Raw genomic sequence first — 21,163 nt, 5'->3', positions numbered from 1 at the left:
AGAGCCGTTTTGATAGATATAAAGGATAGTAGAAGAGAAGGCAGCAGGGCAGAAAACTAAAGATGAAACAGCACTACTATGGCTCGGGGCCCTGTGCACGCTAAGACACATATTCATTAAAGCGTAATGAATCCCCTGAGGTTATTACGCGCTGCAAACAAATTTTAGCTTTTGCGTTACAGGCAATGCCGATGAAAATTCAAAAATAAACTGCTGTATCCGTGCTAATTTTAGTTTATGCATTACAGGTAATGGCGGTGAAAGCACAAAAATAAATCGACGTATCCAGTTCAATGCGTATACCTGTGCTCTGTCATTATTAAATTCCTTAGACTTTTTTACGGATGAAAATTGCTCGTAATCAACGTTATCGTCACTGAATGTGTGAACAGGTTCACGATTACATAAGAATCTGTTTGTCTGTGTCTTTTCGAATATTAAGTCGTGTAGTCTCTGTAAATTGCCTTAGTTACACTGCCTGTGTGAGTGTGACAAATACTCGCAGCGTGGCGTATGCTGTGACATATTAATGAGTCAAACAATTTTTATTTCTGTCACTTTAAATCAATCGTCAATTTGGCTATTCTGTTGTTCAAATTTCTTATTGACTTCCGTATTCAGAGTGTGTGAAACTTCTGGTAACTTTAAAGTAAACTCGTCGCGTAACTGTGTTGCGTTTTTAGGACATTGTTCAGCGACTGCATTAATTTCATCTCTAAATGATTCTGTTGTACCTGCATGTCTATTACCTAATTCTTGTGCAACAGATCTAGTTTCTTCACTACTATTACTAGCACAAGCCTTAATTTCGTCACGTAATTGTCCCTTAGTATCATGACATTGCGCGGCAATGGCTGTAATCTGTTCACTAACTTGTTTGTTCTGTTCGTTAAGGTTGTCGTGTTTTTCGTTCGTCAGTTTGAAACTTTCATTAAGTTGTTTTTAATGGTTATCTAGTATTTCACTCTGCTGTTTGAGAATTTCATTAAGTTGTTCACTAAGTTCTTTGAAATGTCTATCTTGCATTTCATTCCGTTGTTTGGAATTGCTGTCTATTCTTTTATTCAACTGTTTGTAATTTTCGTCCTGTTTTTTATTATGTTCATTCCGTTGTAGCAATATTGCCATAATTTGATCCAACCTAAAATTAACAACACTATTCTCTGTGCTGTGTGATGGTGTGTCTGCAATTGTCACGTTTTGTGTATCCATTTGGACATTCTGTGATTCTTGAAAATGTTTGCTAATCGGATGTGCACTGTTAGTCACTACCTCGCAATTAACACTACCTCGCAATTAAATAAATCTGTCGTACTCTGATTACACTGTTCATTTTCATTAGAAAAATTTATCTGCAAACCGGGTGTGTCAAGCTGGGCAGCGCTCATTGCAACAGAACGCCCCGCGTCATCAATTGTCGTTAAATTAACAGAGGACACAATTGAATTCGTCTGTTCATCACCAGGATCAAAATCAATATTAGTGGTCGGTACGCACTGATTGTCTACAAATGGAGGATTGTCATCATTACACTGAGTGTCGCAAGTACTATCGGTCATATTATTTGACTCGGCTATTTCACTCATTATACATCGCGATGTACTGTTAACAGTTTTTCGCGGCATTTTTCACTAATCAAAATTATTCACAAATGAAACAAAGACAATACAAAAACCAACAAACACTATTACAACAAAGAGCAACAAATTGCCGATAATCTGTGGAAGAAAGAGTGACAAATTAGTAAAATGCGTTGCGCCAGATGCTAACTACGTTTAAGTAATTAAGAGGAGATATATGACTACTTCTCAGAAGATTCACAAAGAAATATGATCCTGGCCGGATGTCGCCAAGTGTAACCTCTCCGCAAAAATTGATAAATGGAAATGGGAATGGAGCCAAATGTAAACTCCCCACACAAAAATTAATGAATGATAATTGACCATGAACCCACAATAATATTAATTAAATAATGACCCATGAACCAAATGTAACCTCTCAACAGAAATAACAATATCTGGTAAATTTTATAAGGGCAGCAGCGCTGACCTTCGGCCCTGTATTCTGAATAAAAAAACAAAAATTCTTACCTCAATAAAAACTGCATCTATATCTGCTCTTATTTATACATTCTTCGACACAGCTTCGTGCAATGTTGGCGTATATTTTTTTTTATTTTTTGATTCTTGGAAGCAATGATAATGCATTGGAAATTGAAATGAATGCTTTCCTTTAAAAGAGTTACTTTATAAAAAAATTATTATTGGGGCAATTTTTTTGAACAAATTAATTACAATTAACGTACATTACTAAATATGCGCAAGGCTGCTTCTTTACCTTCTACAACAATACTCATCCTCCAGAATCCTGACCAGAGTCGCGAGCAGAGCACACAGCCGACGCATGCCGACTCCCGCAGGCTACTACCGTCCACTCCCTACTAAAGCCGACCGACTACTACTGAATCCGACTGACTACTACCGTCGACTCGCGCAGACTAGCGCAGACTCGCGACAAGCAACAACTAACAATAAACTACTCTCTGGTCAGAGATTCTGTCATGCTTCGCCCATCGCCGGCGAAGCATACTCCTTACAAGTGGGGTTTCTTACCTCTCAACCAGTAAACTCAAATTCTTTAGAGATTCGAACTCTCATTTATAAAACATCTTCAAACGACTGTTTGCCGTTATATCTGCAGGATAGCGCAGATTTCGACGGTATGCGCTGTGTGTCTTGCTAGAAAACAAACTTATTTCGCTTACGGAACATGCTGTTGACAACAGTAATGCCAATATTACTCTTCAACCTCAAGCTTGCATAGGTATTCTGTCTAGTGTTTGTTTTTCCGGCGTGTTTATTGAAGGTTAAAAGTGACACATGCTTAGGTTTACTGACGGAGGGTTGACCGACATGCCCCTCGTGTGTGGGTTCACCGAACGCAAGAAAAGAGGGACACGACTTTATGACGAACTGTTCATGCAGCGGCGGCAACTTCACCGTAGGGATGGAAAAATTCGTCCGATTAAAATCGATACCGGTATATTTCTTCTGAATAACCGATTTTTTCGGCATTTGTTTGGTCTTGGTTACAACAGGTACTTTTATTTCTTTTTACTGTATAACATTCGTTATATAACTGTAACGTCCTTTTAAAAAAATTATGTGTTTGTTTGCCAAGGATATGAAATACGTAATGTTTGTGTTATGGAAATTTACTGTGTGATGTGTCATTGAGCAAATGGAGTGCTTACTCAGTTTTACTGTAATCCAAAAAAATTAAACAACTCAATCTGGCAAACCAATACGCAGTGCCAATAACGAATCAATCACTCTGAAATTTACCGTCTCGTAAGCACCGAATTCTAAGGCTCTGTACAATAAACTCACAAAATTACCTATGCAAATAAACAATTAAATAAAGTTTCCTTAACTCTAGGGTCGCAGCGGATGTAATTTATATAAAACTTGACGTCCTCCACTTTCACCTCTCGTAACAAATATTGGTGAATGCTTTCACTATCTCAACGTAATACGCACGGCTTCACCCAAATATCGTTCCTTTTTTTCCGCCACATTTCATCCAAATGCAAGCACAATGTAAATGTTGCACAAGCAACTGCATAGCATAATAACAGGCTACTGTTGTCCGACCATTTGAAATTTGCCCGACAAATATGACTACAGTGTAGTATCAGTGTTTACCACCACGTCAAAGATCTTTGTCAAAGAAACTTGACGAATATTTGATCATATTTCTTTGTCAAAGAAGTAAGATACCGTAATACCGACATAAAAGTGACATTATAATTTATTATTTGTTTACTACTCACTGTATTCGTGACACATTTTGCAGACAGAATGCTCATATACCACTGAATGTAGCTGCAACGCTGTGTCATTGTACGTCACAGTTTAGGAGGCATGACGCCATAAACAGTGAGATGCATGAAAAACTGCCGCAACATGCATGACGTTTAAATTTATTACTTCGTTGCTAATAACTCCATTCGCAGCACATTGAGCAGACAGTATTCACATATGCGGCTGAATCTACCTACAAAATTACGTCATTGTACGACGCACAGTTCAAACGCTGCGTGGTATGCACAGCTGTAATTGAATAACTAGGGAGCGCTGGGTTTCTCTGCTAGCAGCAATGAAAGACCGAAAACCAGTTATTTCAGAAATCAGTTATTTTGAGCTGTTTCAACACCAAGCTTAAAAATTCGGTATTACCGAAAACCGGCTGTTTCAGCGATACCACCATCCCCACAGCAGAGTGTACGCGTTTCGTCTGAGAACTGTTGCGTAACTCCGTCTTTTGTATTATTTTGCTTGTTGTGTAGCACATGCTAATCGCTGTTGTGAAGATATTATCACTAAAACGTAGGTAATTGGAGTTGTCGTTGTTGTAGTCTCCAGTCCAGAGACTGGTTTGATGCAGCTCTCCATTCTACTCTAACCTGTGCAAGCCTCTTCATCTCCGAGTAACTACTGCAACCCACATCCTTCTGAATGTGCTTAGTGTATTGACCCCTAGGTCTCCCTCTAGAATTTTTACACTTCAATACTAAGCTGGTGATCCATTGATGCCCCAGAAAGTGTCCTACCAACCGATCCCTTCTTCTGGTCAAGTTGTGCCACAAATTTCTCTTCTCCCCAATCCTATTCAGTACCTCCTTATTAGTTACATGATCTACCCATCTAATCTTCAGCATTCTTCTAAAGCACCACATTTCGGAAGCTTCTGTTCTCTTCTTATCTAAACTATTTATCGTCCATGTTGCACTTCCATACATGGCTACGCTCCACACAAATACTTTCAGAAAAGACTTCCTGACACTTAAATCTATACTCGATGTTAATAAACTTCTCTTCTTCAGAAACGCTTTCCTTTCCATTGCCAGTCTACATTTTACATCCTCTCTACTTCGACCATCATCACTTATTCTGCTGCCCAAACTGCAGACAGAATGCACATATTTTTGCTTTTGTTGATGTTCATCTCATATCATCCTTTTAAGACTTTGTCCTTTCCGTTCAACTGCTCTTCCAGGTCCTTTGCTGTCTCTGACAGGATTGCAATGCCATCGGCAAACCTCAAAGTTTTTATTTCTTCACCATGGACTTTAATTCCTACTCCAAATTTTTCTGTTGTTTCCTTTACGTTTTACTCAATATACGCATTGAAGAACATCGGGGATAGGCTACAACCCTGTCTCACCCCTTTCCCAACCACTGCTCCCCTTTCATGCCCCTCGACTCTCATAACTGCCATCTGGTTTCTGTACAAATTGTAAATAGCCTTTCGCTCCCTGTATTTGACCCCTACCACTTCCAGAAATTGAAAGAGAGTATTTCAGTCGACATTGCCAAGTCTAAGTCTACAAAAGCTAGAATCTTAGGTTTGGCTTTCTTTAATCTATCTTCTAAGATAAGTCTTAGGTCTCTCTAATTTTCTGCAGGCAGTATCTATCTTACCCCTAGTGGTATATTCCTCTACATCCTTACATTTGTCCTCTCACCGTGCCTGCTTAGCCATTTTGTACTTCCTGTCGATCTCATTTTTGAGACGTTTGTATTCCTTCTCGCCTAGTTCATTTACTGCGTTTTTATATTTTCCTCTTTCATCAGTTAAATTCAATATTTCTTCTATTACCCAAGGATTTCTACAAGCCTTCGTCTTTTACCTACTTGAACCTCTGCTGCCTTCACTATTTCATCTCTCAAAGCTACTCATTCTTCTTCTACGTTATTTGTTTCCCCCAATCTTTTTATAATCTTTCCCTAATGCTCTCTCTGAAACTCTCTACAATCTCTGGTTCTTTCAGTTTATTCAGGTCCCATATCCTTAAATTCCTACCTTTTTTGCAGTTTCTTCAGTTTTATTCTACAGTTTACAACCAATAAATTGTGGTCAGACTCCACATCTGCCCCTGGAAACGTCTTACAATTTAAGACCTGGGTCCTAACTCTCTGTCTTACCATTATATAATATATTTGAAATCTTCCATTGTCTTCAGGCCTCTTTCACGTATATAGCCTTCTTTCATGATTCTTAAACCAAGTATTAGCTATGATTAAGTTATGCTCTGTGCAAAATTCTACCAGGTGGCTTCCCCTTTCATTCCTTTCGCCCAGTCCATATTCACTTACTAGTTGTCCTTCTCTTCCTTTCCTACTATCGAATTGCAGTCCCCCATAACTATTAAATTTCCGTCTCCCTTCACTATCTGAATAATTTCTTTTATCGCATCGTGTAGTTCTTCTATCTCTTCATTATCTGCGGAGCTAGTTGGCATATAAACTTGTATTACTGTGGTAGGCCTGGGCTTCGTGTATATCGTGGCTACAATAATGCGTTCACTATGCTGTTCGCAGTAGCTTATCCGCGCTCCTATTTTTTAATTCATTATTAAACCTACTCACACACTACCCCTATTTGATTCTGTATTTATAACCATTTATGTCGTGTGACTAGGGCCTCCCGTCGGGTGGACCGTTCGCAGGGTGCAAGTCTTTTGATTTGACGCCACTTCGGCGACTTGCGCGTCGATGGGGATGAAATGATGATGATTAGGACAACACAACACCCAGCGGGGAATCGAACCCAGGCCCTTAGGATTGACATTATGTCGCGCTGACCGCTCAGCTACCGGGGGCGGACATTTATAACCATGTATTCAGCTGACCAGAAATCGTTTTCCTCACGTCACCGAACTTCAGTAATTCCCACTATACCTAACTTTAACCTATCCATTCCCCTTTTTTAATTTTCTAACCGACCAACCCGATTAAGGGATCTGACATTCCACGCTCCAACCCATAGATCGCCAGTTTTCTTTCTCCTGAGTAGTCTCTACCTGGAGATCCGATTGGGGGATTATTTTACTTCCGGAATGTTTTACCCAACAGGATGCCATCATCATTTAACCATACAGTTAAACTTTTTGCCCTCGGGAAGAATTTCGGGTGTAGTTTCCCCTTGCTTTGAGCCGTTCGCAGTATTCAGCATGGCCGTTTTGGTTGTGTTCCAAGACCGCGTCAGTCAATTATTCAGACTGTTGCTCCTACAACTACTGAAAAGGCTGCTGCCCCTCTTCAGGAACCACACATTTGTCTGGCCTCTCAGCAGATACCCCCCAGTTGTGGTTGCACCTACGGTACGGCTATCTGTATCCCTAAGGCACGCAACCTCACCACCAAGGGCAAGGTGCATGGTTCATTGGGGGGGGGGGGGGGGGGGGCGGGGGGGTAGTAAACTGAATTAATTGCAATTACATTATTACACTGTGATGAGACACCGGAGACCACTGATGGACGAACACACTATTTACGGTATTTAAAAAATGTTCGTCTCACTTCAGTTTTCACCCAACCGTTAATAATGACGCCAGGACAATCTTACTTACCAAACTTGGTGTAAGTTTTGCCAATTCCTGCATACATTTACTGATTAACAGAGACTCTTTCCCCTTGTAGTGACGACGAAGATGGAAGACGCACCCTGACCTTCGAGCAGACGCCGGTGATGAGCGCCTTCCTGCTAGCTTGGGTCATATCCGACTTCGTAGGCGTGCAGTCGCCGCTGGAATCCAATACGACTGTCTGGACGACAAGGGACACGGCGGCACAGGCAGAGTACCCAAGTGTGATGGGGCCACGCACCGTCCGCTCCATGGAGCAGCTGGTGCGTGTTCCGTACAACCACGGCAACCTCACCAAGATGGACCACGTCGCTGTGCCGGACTTCGCCGCCGGCGCCATGGAGAACTGGGGTCTGATCACGTACAGGTTAGTGGCTGCGAACCTACGATAGTTATCTATCCAGGCTGCCTCTGATTAAACTAACAGTTGAAATTTTACGAGAAAACGCCACTGTACTCAAAGAGTGTATTTCGGTAGCTTTTTCCAATGGGCTAGGGAGGTCTCCTGACAAAGATACGCTGTCGAGTTTCGTTATTAACATTCACTGAGGGGACGAAGGTCACGAATAGGTCACGAATGGCGATATGCACATACACAGATGGCGGTAATATCGCCTACATAAGGTATAAAAGGGCAATGTATTGGCGGACCTGTTATTTGTATTCAGATAGTTCATACGAAAAGGTTCCCGAAGTGATTATGGCCGCACGGCGGGGATTCCCAGACTTTGAACGCGGAATGGTAGTTAGAGCTAGACACACGTGACATTCCGCTTCGGTAATCGTTCAGAGATCCACAGTAAGAAGAGTGTGCAGAGAATACCAAGTTTCAGGCATTACTTCTCACCACAGACAACGCAGTGGCCGACGGCCTTCACTTAACAACTGACAGCAGCGGCGTTTGCGTAGTCAGCGATAATACACAAGCAAGACTGCGTCAGGTAACCGCAGAAATCAATATGGGACGTACGACGTACGTAGCCGTTAGAACAGTGCCGCGAAATTTGGCGTTAATGGGCTGCAGACAACCGACGCATGTGCCCTTGCTAACAGCACGACATCGCCTGCATCGCCTCTCTTGGGCTCGTGACCATATCGGTTGGACCCCAGACGACTGGAAAACCGTGGCCTGTTCAGATGAGTCCCGATTTCAATTGGTAAAAACTGATGGTAGGGTTCGACTGTGGCGCAGACCCCACAAAGTCGTGGGGCAAGTTGTCAACAAGGCACTGTGCGAGCTGGTGGTGGCTCCATAATGGTGTGGACTTACATGCAATGGACTGCGTCCTCTGGCTCAACTGAACCGATGATTGATTTGAAATGGTTATGTTCGGTTACTTGGAGACCATTTGAAGCTATTCATGTACTTCAAGTTCCCGAACAATGAAGGAATTTTTATAGATGAAAAATGCACCATGTCACTGGGCCACAATTGTTCGCGATTTGTTTGAGGAACATTGTGGACAAATCGAGCGAATGATTTAGCCATCCAGATTGCCCGACATAAGCCCAGTCGAACGTTTGTGGGACATAACCGTTACGCCAGTTCGTGTACAAAGCCCTGTAGAGACAACACCTTTGAAATTACGGACGGCTGTAGAGGCATCGTGCCTCAATATTTCTGCATGGGACTTCCAACGACTTGCTGAGCCCATGCCACGTCGAGTTGCTGCATTACACCGGACAAAAAGATATTTGACACGATATTGGGGAGTATTCCGCGACTTCTGTCACCTCATTGCAATGTAGAGTAGCTGCTGTCTGCAGCGTGCTGTGTCGTTCCTCATGAAGATGGCAAACTAAATTTGGAAGATGCCACAGGTACAAGAATGTTCATCTGCATACTATTTGGCTAATATTTGTCTTTTTGTCTTTTCTTGGCTACACTCTTGACAAAGTGGTAGGGTTCGACGGTTGGTGACTGAATGAATAACAAAGCCTAGCATGTTGCAGATATTAGGTGTTTATTCCAATTTATAAACGAACATTGGCACGCTATACTACAGCTCGTCTCTTATCTGATGAAAATGAGTGACACAAAAGTCGACAACTTCATAATAATGACCTATTTCTTTATGTTAACTGATTCTTCTGTCGGTTCTTGGTAGAACAGCATTATAATACATAAAAAGCGCTGTATTGCTTATGCTCTACACATTAGTTTACTGAGTTAACCAGATTTCGACTTACAAGGCCATCATCAGATTTCTGAGCCGAAAACTGGGTAAATAAATAAACCAATTTCTTTAAGAGATGATGGCAGTTGTCGCACGTCTGTACCACATGAATTGCATTCCAGTTGTTCAACTGTCTGAGATTTGTCTACTGATGAAAATACGACGTTACCTCTTAGTCGAGAGACATTCCAAGTAACATAATTGCAAGCTTAACTCTATTTTATAATATAAATTAAAATTAAAAAAGAGTTATTTTGGTTCTGGGTCACTATTTATAATAATTTCATTGATCTGTTGTTTTCTATACTAAGATACCGCGAGTTATGTTTTAAAAAATCCATGCTGATTGTGCTTGAAATTATAAATGTTTTGATGAGGCTGGAGTAATACATTCAGTACTATTTATTATCTTATATCTCATTTGCTTACATCTAGTTTTCTGCAGACTGACACTCCGCTGCGTGAAACAGTGTATTGATTCTGACATGTGATGTCAAAAAGATGCAGTCGACTTTATACAAATGTGGGACGGAAGCAGCTTAATAAGTAATCCTCCAAAAAAACCTATGAAGCCATCAAGAGCAATCTGTACTGCTGTCTTCCAATCAATATTAACATAATACGGCGCGAACTCATAACAGAGAAATTCAGGTGAATATATTGTATTAACGCACTTCTATCCATCGACATCTAACAACTCAGGAAATTATAAGCAGAGTTATCCTATTATCAAAAACATACTTCACGCACTTTCGTACTCTACGTTGAAATACACACATAAAAAAAGATTTGCATCTTCCCGGTTCCCAGAACTCCTGAAGATAGACGTTGACTGTGGATATTGTATCACAGGCACAGACCCTTTGACTGTTCAGAGATGTTCTAAACCCGTCCAGCCCGCGTCGTGCGGTAGCGTTCTCGCTTCCCACGCCCGGGTTCCCGGGTTCGATTCCCGGCGGGGTCAGGGATTTTCTCTGCCTCGTGATGGCTGGGTGTTGTGTGCTGTCCTTAGGTTAGTTAGGTTTAAGTAGTTCTAAGTTCTAGGGGACTTATGACCACAGCAGTTGAGTCCCATAGTGCTCAGAGCCATTTGAACCATTTTTGAAACCCGTCCAAATACGTAAACAACCATGCATGATCAGCGCCTATTAGAATGAGGGGGTCCGACAGCCGATCAGTTCCAGTCATTCCACCAGAAAGGAGGCACACGGTTCGTGTTGTCTGTGGTTCAACCATCCCTAGACGGTCAATACCGCAGTTCGATCCCGTCCGCATTGATACTTGGTGCCGGGAAGGGCTCTCAACAAGGGAAGTGTCCAGTCGTCTCGGAGTGAACCAAAGCGATATTGTTCGGGCACGGAGAAGATACAGAGAGACAGGAACTGTCGATGACATGCCTCGCTCAGGCCGCCCAAGGGATACTACTGCACTGGATGGCCGCTACCTACGGATTATGGCTCGAAGGAAGCCTGACAGCAGTGCCGCCATGTTCAATAACGCTTTTCTGCAGCCACAGGACGTCGTGTTACGACTCAAACTCTGCGCAGTAGGCTGCATGACGCGCAACTTCACTCCGGACGTCCATGGCGGGGTCCATCTTTGCAACCACGACACCATGCAGCGCGGTACAGATGGGCCCAACAACATGCCAAATGGACCGCTCAGGATTAGCATCACGTTCTCTTTGCCAATGAGTGTCGCATATGCCTTCAACCAGACATTCGTTGGAGACGTGTTTAGAGTCAAACCGGTCAGGCTGAACGCCTTAAACACACTGCCTAGGGGGTGCAGCAAGGTGGAGGTTCCCGGCTGTTTTGGGGTGGCATTATGTGGGGCCGACGTACGCCACTGGTGGTCATGGAAGGCGCCGTAACGGCGGTACGATACGTGAATGTTCATCCTCCGAGCGCTAGCGCAACCATATCGGCAGCATTTTGGCGCGGCATTCGCCTTCATGGACGACAATTCGCACCCCATCGTGCACGTCTTGTGAAAGATTTCCTTCAGGATAACGACTAGAGTGGCCAGCATGTTCTCCAGACATGAACACTATCGAACATGCCTGGAATAGATTGAAAAGGGCTGTTTATGGACGACGTGACCCACCAACCACTCAGGGATCTACACCGAATCACCGTTGAGGAGTGGGACAATCTGGACCAACAGTGCCTTGATGAACTTGTGGATAGTATGCCACGACGAATACAGGCATGCATCAATGCAAGAGGACGTGTTACTGGGCATTAGAGGTACTAGTGTGTACTGCAATCTGGACTACCACCTCTGAAGGTGTCGTTGTATGGGGGTACAAGATTCAATGTGTGGTTTCCATGAGCAATAAAAAGGGTGGAAATGATGTTTATGTTGATCTTTATTCCAATTTTCTGTACAGGTTCCGGAACTCCCGGAGCCGAGGTGATAAAAAACTTGTTTGATGTGTGTACTACATAAGTTTAGGTTATGATCCAACGACACTAGTCTGCAGGAGTCGGTCGTTCAAGCAGTCCATCATCACGTGCAGTGGTCAGTAGATATGCACAACTACATCGCTCAACACAACAGATAACCGAGCTCAAGGTGAACGAGAAGAACAGATGTGTCTCCGCCGTGCCTCTCTGGATTCAACCGAAGAGTCCCACAACAGATAAAGGGAGTGTGGCGGAAGTTCCTTGTCGACGAGAACACGACGGTCGAATCGGTTCCTTCGATTTTCAATTGGGTTAAGATAAGGAGTGCTTTTGAACTTTCAGCCGAGTTTTTCGAATAATTTTCTGACGCTTTTAGACATATGACAAGGCATATTTTCGCAGGGAAGACAATGATTATAATATGGCCGAATGTGCTCTCTGATGATCGCTTCGTATTCAAGCTCTGTCGTACACCACTTTTCTGCCGCACACCGGTAACACGTGGAGATTCACAATGGTGTCATGACTCCACTCGCGTCACATATTCACCACAGAGGCTCATAAACAATCCACAAATCTCACCATTTCCGGGAGCCGGAGGTCACCCATTTTTGCAGCTGGATTGCTCTCTTTGTTCGTAACAGCAGTGAGTCAAACTTTTAAAGTAGCCCGCCAGTGCGGTTACTTTACCCGTGCATCCCAAGATGGCGTAAAATATGAGTTACACTCTACAAACGATATATCCAAGAGTTGGTTGCAAAGTCACTCGACAGCGCGTGATTAGTGTATGCCATTACGTTTATTTCCTATTCAGAAAACAACCAAATATTCGAATAAATAATTGTAACTAGTGGGACTGACACATTCTTTAGACGACCAATTCGTATCTAGAGGGTTCATCAACAAAATTTTCTATTCTTACTGTCTGCTCGAGCATTCGGTTTCATCTGCACTGAAAACGAGGAAACCATACACGTGGTATACAGTGCCGTATATTTGGTATGCAGTATAATTCTCTCCAACAGCTTGAATTTCCATCATCCACATAAAGGCAGTGCAATGACATTGAAGAAAGACATATTTAGATATTAAGTTCCTAAAACTATAATATTATCTGAAAACATGGAATATATGTGCTTTCTTAGTCCAAGATTTTCTCTCTCTCTTTCGCATTCAAGGTTCAATAGCGGCTATGGCGGACTCGCAGTCCGACTGTCTAGCCTGTTCAAGCAGACTTACTATACCATCTAGAAAATAAAATGAAAATTAAACGAAGCAAATGTCTTACGACATCGAGATTTTGTTCAGCTGACAGTCATCATCATTATCAACAACTACACCTATGTCATCATTTGCAGAAATAGCTCTCACGAGATAAACTTTCTTTAGGTATATTATTATTAGTCACGCTAATAAATTTCAGCTGGTAGTAGTAAATACATTGTTCAAAAACCACAAAAGGAGGAGATATACTTCGAAAAAACTGGGAGACGTAGGGCATATAATGGATTGTAAGGCGTACACAAAAGCAAGTATAGACTTAGATCGCAGTTTAATAACGGAGAAGAGTGGGCTGAAATTTGAACAATCAGGGACAATCAACGTACAACTACAGTATTGAGAAATGGTAACGTGCGTTCGAAGTTCTCTGCGGATGTACATGCTAAATTGAATACCACGATAGTAAGTTTAGGAGGAATGGGCGTCACTAGGAAGGATAATCACAAAAGTTCGACATACAAATGCAGATAAAAGAAACTGTGAAGAAACTTTCGTCAACAAAAGAAACACTTCCATTCATTGACGAAAGCAGGAAATACGAAAAAAAGTCTAGAAAAAGAGAGCAGAACTGCAATATATACAGAGGTGACAATCTCCTGATATCACGTCCGACCACCCCCCCCCCCCCCCCCCTGTCCGTCGTAGTGCAACAACTGGACGTGGCGTGGATGCAACAAGCCGCTGGAAGCCCCTGCAGAAATATTGAGCCTTGCTGCCTCTGTAGCCATCCATAATTGCGAAAGTGCTGGCGCTGCAGGATTTTTTGAACTAACTGACCTAACGATTACATCCCATAAATGTTCAATGGGATTCATGTCGGGTGATCTGGATGGCTAAATCATTCGCTCGAATTGTCCAGAATGTTCTTCAAACCAATCGCCATCGACTGTGGCCTGGTAACACGCTGCATTGTCATCCATACAAATTCATTTATTGTTTGGGAACATGAAGTCCACGAATAGCTGCCAAAATAACATTTTCCAGTCGGTGATCGGTTCAGTTGGACCAGAGGACCCAGACCATTCCATGTAAACATAGCCCATACCACTATGGATCTAACACCAGCTTTCACAGTGTCTTGTTGTCAACTAAGGTCCGGTGGCCTTGTGGGTTCTGCACGATACTCATCTCTTACCAACTGAAATTGGCAATCATCTGACAAGGCACGGTTTTCCGTCGTCTAGGGCCCAACCGATTCCGCCACGATCTCAGGAGAGGCGCTGAAGGCGACGTCGAGCTGTTAGCAAAGGCATTTGCGTCGGTCATCTGCTGCCATAACCCATTAAAGCAAAATTTCGGTGCTCTGCCCAAACGGATACGTTTGTCGTACATCCCATTTGTGCTCTGCCGTTATTACATGCAGTGCTGTCTGTCTGTTAGCACTGACAACTCTGCGCAAACCACCTAATCTTGATCGTTAAGCGAAGGCCGGAGATGCAAAAGAAAACTGGCTACAGGAAAAATGTGAAGAAATCAAAATGAAAACGGTCTTTGGATGGACAGTTTCAGCACATAGAAAGGACAAAACAGCGTCTGGGAACGTAAAAGCTAACGCATCAACATTAAGAGTGCAAGAGGAATACCACTCTTAAACCGAGAGGAGAGAACAGATATGTGGAACCAATACACTAAGGACGTCTACAGAGACGAAGAACTGTCTGATAATACAATATGAAATGGGTCTTGAGATAAAGAGCACAAAGAATCCAGTGTTACAGTGAGAGATGTGTAACAATTATGATTAAATAATGCAGAAAGCGTAGATAAAATACCTTCGGAATTTCTTAAATAATTCGTGAAGGTGCAACCAAAAAATTATTCAAGTTAGTGTGTCGAAATTGTGATACAGATGACATTGCATTGGACTTACGGAAGAATACCATCCACACTTTTCTAGAGACAGCTAGGGCAGATAAGCGCGAGAACTATCGCATAATCAGCTTCACTTCTCTTGCATCCGGGTTGCTGGGTATAATGATATAGAAAAGAATGAAAGAAACCGAAAATCTGTTTCATGAACATCAGTGTAGCTTTATCAATGGTAAAGCTACGAAAGAGGCAGTTCTGACGTTGCCCTTGATGATGAGGACAAGACACATTCACAGAATTAGCTGACGGAAAAAGCAATCGAACGTCAAATGCTGCAAGATGCTCGAAATTCACAGAAAAATAGGTATAAATTGTAGGTAAAGACAGGTAATATACAACAATAAAACATGTACGAGAACCAAGAGGTATCAATAAGAATGGAAGGCCAAAAGGGGAAAGCTGGGTTTGACAAAGATAATAAGGCGAGGATGCAGTCTCTCTGATCTGTTCTTCAACTTCTTTAACGAAGAAGCAATGAAGTAAATAAAAGAAAGTTTCAGAAGTGTGATTGAAATTCGGAGTGAAAATATATCAGTGATAATGTTAGCAAATGACATTGCTGTCCTCTATAATAGTGGGTAAAAATTGCAGAATCTATTTCATGGAATGAACTGAACACAGAATTTGGATTAACGGTGTATTAAAGAAAGACGAAAGTATTGAGGAACAGCATAAATTACGTTATTCACAAACTTAAAATCTTAAGTGTGGACCATGCAATAGACCCGGTAAAAGAATTCTGCAACCTTGGAGGCGAAATAACGCTTGGCAGTTGAGGAGGAGGGCAAAGAAATAGACTAAATAGCACTGCCAAACAGACCATTCCTCCTTAAAAGAAGTCTGTTAGTATAAAAAATCGGGATTAGCTTGAGACATACTTGTAAATTAAATGGACTGATAAGGCGAGAAATGAGATACGCCACAGAATCGGTGAGGAAAGGATCATGTGGCAAGTGCTGATTAGAAGTTATAGGATGATGTGACGTTCATTAACGCTGAAGATCTGAAAAAAATAGATTTCACGTAGATACATTCAGTGACACCTATAACGGCGGGTTAGTTGGTTTGATCACCACAGTACTTTACTAGGTTTAGCTCTGTTGGAGGTGCCTTCACCTTTCTCCGCCCTTTGAAGTGACTTGTCCAGCCAGTGTTAGGGGACCTACAGTTCGACCTGGACTCCGAACCACCGTGCAAAGCGATATTTTTCACATTATCAAAGAGCTACAGAATTTAAACGATTGATAAGTCGTAGACAAAAACCCTACGACGAGCAGTGACCGAACCGCCGCCTTTGATTTTCCTAGCTTGGCATATAACCACCTACCATCCAGAAGTCGACCTTGATTGTTTTCCAAAATCCCTTACATTCAATTTTCTTGTCATCACCCGAAATTTAAAAAACTTACTGGAATATCGTGTATGGTTTATTCGTTTTGATTAACTTCTGCTAAATGTATAGAAACAAATAAAATAAAGTCATAAATTTAAGTCTCATTTACATTATTATTCTGCAATCTACAATGAAGTGCCTGGCAGAGGGTTCATGGAATCACTTTCTAGTCATTTCTCTACCGTTCCACTCTCGAACAGCGTGCTGAAAGAACGAACACTTAAGTCTTTCCGTGCTCTGGTATCTCTGTTTTTATGATGATGATCTTTCCCCTGTGTGTAAGTGTCGTCAACAAAATATTATCATCCTCTGAGGACATAGCTGGTGATTCGAATTACATGAGAAGATCCTGCCGCTAAGAAAAACGCCTTTGTTTTAATGATTACCACCCCAATTCGCGTACAATGTCCGTGCCACTCTCGGCCCTATTTCGCGACAATACCAAACGAGCTGCACTTTGAACTTTCTCGATGTCCTCCGTCCATCCTATCTGATGCGGGTCCCACACCGCACAGCAATACCCGAGAAGAGGGCGTACAAGCGAAGTGTTTAAATGGTTCAAATGGCTCTGAGCACTATGGGACTTAACATCTATGGTCATTAGTCCCCTAGAACTTAGAACTACTTAAACCTAACTAACCTAAGGACATCACACAACACCCAGCCATCACGAGGCAGAGAAAATCCCCGACCCCGCCGGGAATCGAACCCAGGAACCCAGGTGAGGGAAGCGAGAACGCTACCGCACGACCACGAGATGCGGGCAGTCTGTTTACTATCAATAAATCACAGTCTTTGGTTTGCTTTCTTTACTACATTATCTGTGTGTTGGCTCCAATTTAAGTTACTCATAGACGTAATCCCTGAGTATTTAGTTAAATTTAAATCCTTTAGATTTGTGTGTTTTATCCTGTAACCGAAATTTAGCGAATTCGTTTTAGTACTCATGTGAATGACTTCGCACTTTTAATTATTTAGCGTCTATTGCCACTCTTCGCACCACACAGATGTTTTGTCTAAATCGTTTTGCAATTTGTTTTGATCATCTGATGACTTTATAAGACGTTAAAAGACAGCATCATCTGCAAACAATCTAAGAGGGCTTCTCATATTGTCTGCTAAGCCGTTTATGTATATCAGGAACAGCGACAGCAGAGGACCTACAACACTTCCTTGGGGAACGCCCGATATTACTGTTTTATTCGATGACTTACTACGAATTGTAGCCTTTCTGACAGGAAATCACGATTCCAGTCACACAACTGAGGCAATACTTCATAGGTACGCAATTTGATTAGAAGTCGCTTGGGAGGAACAGTGTCAAAAGCCTTTTGGAAATCTAAGAACACGGCACCAATTTGACATCCCTTCTCGATTGCATTCATTACTCTGTGAGAAAAGAGAGCTATTTGAGTTTCACAAGAACGATGTTTTCTGAACCCGTGTTGGCTATTTGACAATAAATCATTCTTTTCGAGGTAACCCATAACATTCGAGCACAGTATGTATTCTAAAGTCTCACCGCAAATCGACTTTAGCGATATGCGCCTGTAGTACAGCGGATTAATCCTGTTTCCTATCTTCGGTATTCGTTTGAGTTGAGCAGTTTAAGTTTTGTTAACTTGTAAATTAATTATAATTAACGTTTAAAGTAGTTTAATTTTTGCTGCCACATAAATTAATTTCAGTTGTACGTGTAAGTTTTACCACTGCAATGAGCCAGCTGTCGAAGTTTCATCTTATAAATAAATTTTGTTATTTGAGATTGATGTAGAGACACTGAAGCAAAAACATATTTGATACCAGTCCCCATTACTCTGTACTCATCAGTCACCCTCTGTCTAATGGTAATAGCTACCGCCCGCAAACTTTCCAGTAAAATTACTTTCGCTATCAAAAGAAAAACAGGGGTTTAGAATTGACGAGGGCCAAACACCCGGTGATATTGCGTTGTCCTCTTTCAAGAGTACTAGAGGATTATGTTCATTTAATTTTGATAGCGAATCAAAATTTTTTGACTAGCTCGTGCATTTCACGAAAATATAACTTACACCTACGTGTTGCCGTCATGGGCAACAAGTCATCTGTGTGATTCGAATTTTTGAACTGAAATCAAAATGGTTCAAATGGCTCTGAGCACTATGGGACTTAACTTCTAAGGTCATCAGTCCCCTAGAGCTTAGAGCTACTTAAACCTAACTAATCTAAGGACAGCTCACACATCCATGTCCGAGGCAGGATGCGAACCTGCGACCGTAGCGGTCGCGCGGTTCCAGACTGTAGCGCCTAGAACCGCTCGGCCACCCCGGCCGGCTTTTGAACTGAATGAATCTTTATTTACTGATGGTGGTGGTAATATGATTATGAACAAATTTTGTGAAACTACGTTTTCAGCTTTACAGATCACTCAGTTACTTGCGCAGATTAGTTGAGAAACGGTTCTGTCATTCTTATTTAGTTCTAGTTGGAAGCAGTGAGCTATCTTCAGTGAGACAAGCTTCAGACAGGTAACTGTGATTCTACTGCGAACTACATATTTCGTGAAGCTATTGTTCGTATGCTTTTAACTATGAGCGACCGACGTGTTACCACAGCAGTCCAACTGCACATGCCTCAAAGTTAGAATTTTTTTAAAAAATTGAATTTTTTTTTTTGCCATGATCGAGCATGTGACATGTTATTCATGTTGTGACAGTAAAAAGTAATAATACACAACAAAACACATCATAATATTGTAGCCGGCGGAGTATCCGAGCGGTTCTTGGCGCTACAGTCTGGAACCGCGCGACCACTACGGTCGCAGGTTCGAATCCTGCCTCGGGCATGGATGTGTGTGATGTCCTTAGGTTAGTTAGGTTTAAGTAGTTCTTAGTTCTAGGGGACTGATGACCTCAGCAGTTAAGTCCCATAGTGCTTAGAGCCATTTGAACCATAATATTATAAAATATTAGAGATAGAGATAAATTAAAAGATACTGATATGTGTACAAACACAACAAAGACTAGAAGTTAACTAAAACTAGACATGATTGTCTTAATGGAAATTCCGCAATCGTTCATTAAATAAAAATATGGCATTTCAGTCTTTGATCGATATTTTTTTATTTTCAATGACTGGTAGAAGTTAAAACGTCAGCTGTTTTTTCATAATCATTGTAAGCCAATTATACACAACATTCCCGAAGACTTTTAATAAGCTATACACAGCAATGATGCGTCTTTGTCAACCATTTCTTTGTATATGAACTATAATAACGAAATGATTGCCTTTATATGCAGCTCTCCTGATATTCTTTTGTGTAGAGTGAACAGTGATGGGACTGTCGTTGTTACACTCACTTTCTTGAAAAGTGTTCTACAGGACACACGGTTTATTAAAGATCTGCTATACATCTCCCTGCCTTCTTCTGCCACTTCAACACTCTTTTTGCTTGAGAGGTGCTGCCCCATAGCAGTACGCAGTATGTGATGTGGCTATGAAAAATGCCTAGTACCTAAGCATGCTGTTTTCAAGCACACATACTTTACGTTTGCCTCAGCGGTGCCTTGAAAGCCATTAAATTATTTGTACAGACAGGAGTACCTGCTGGCCCTGGACAACTACACCTCGGAGGCGGCTAAGGAACAGGTGCTGACCGTCATCCAGCACGAGGTGTCTCATCAGTGGTTCGGGGACCTGGTCAGCCCCAACTGGTGGTCCGTGCTTTGGCTTAGTGAAGGTTTCGCCACGTTCTTCGAAAGCTTCGGTTCTGCAGTCGTAAGTTGACAACAAAAATGGTTCATGTTACAGTTTCTGCTCAGCGAAAAACTAAAGGCGTGTCTTTATGTCGGTGATACGTACATTAATACAAGTAGCATATTTCGTGTTTTGCATGTCTCAGACCTTACTGAATATGTATGAAAATATGCATTATCTGATGAAAAATATCCGGACACCTATCAGTGGATAATAATATGACGACAGGGACTGTGGTTGGGACTCTTTCAATGATTTGTCTAAATGTCTGTGGGTGAATGGATGGTTATTCTTCCTCAAGAGTGGAAATCGGAGAAAGTGATGATGGACGCTGGGACCTTATTCTTCCTCAAGAGTGGAAATCGGAGAAAGTGATGATGGTCGCTGGGACCCAGAAGAAGTCGATGCACATCTCAGAGGTTTCAGATAGGATTGAGGTTGGGACTCTGAATACGTCAATCCATTTCAGGAATGTTACTGCCCCACAAACCATTGTCTTTGTTTTTTGTTCACGTGGTTCTGCAAAGTGAACTGAACGTGTGTATTTTACTGTGTAGACTAGTGGTTAGAAAATTAATCGTAGATTTTGTTCTTGCGTAAGTCTTGTGAATATCCTTGTGTAGGGTGGCTTCCTAGTGTAAAGTTTCCGTGTAGAGAAATTTATTTCTGTTCATTAGCTTGCGGTCTCAGAGTTCATTGAGAAATCTGCACACAAACTTTTAGTGTTACTTTATTCTCCTTTGGTATATTTTCAAACTCAGTAGCGCCATTTCAGACCTCATATCTACTTTATACACAGTACGATATGGCTAAGGTCTGTGCTTGTTATGAGCGGACACAAGGAGAGTTGGCTACTGTCTGTAAACAGCTG

At 41.9% G+C, this 21,163-nt stretch overlaps 1 protein-coding gene across 1 annotated transcript in view; it reads left to right on the top strand.

Annotated features, from left to right (window-relative positions):
* The window catches only part of LOC124606154 (aminopeptidase N-like), a 191,009-nt gene that overhangs the window by 45,191 nt on the left and 124,655 nt on the right, over positions 1-21,163 (top strand). Inside the window, exons 5-6 of the mRNA XM_047138119.1 lie at positions 7,485-7,796; positions 20,130-20,313. Coding sequence (XP_046994075.1) covers positions 7,485-7,796; positions 20,130-20,313 — 496 coding nt within the window. The remainder of the gene's footprint in view (positions 1-7,484; positions 7,797-20,129; positions 20,314-21,163) is intronic.

This window comes from Schistocerca americana, chromosome 3 (assembly GCF_021461395.2).
Source record: "Schistocerca americana isolate TAMUIC-IGC-003095 chromosome 3, iqSchAmer2.1, whole genome shotgun sequence".
Classification (NCBI taxonomy): domain Eukaryota; kingdom Metazoa; phylum Arthropoda; class Insecta; order Orthoptera; family Acrididae; genus Schistocerca; species Schistocerca americana.
This window is presented reverse-complemented; position numbering and strand designations above follow the sequence as displayed.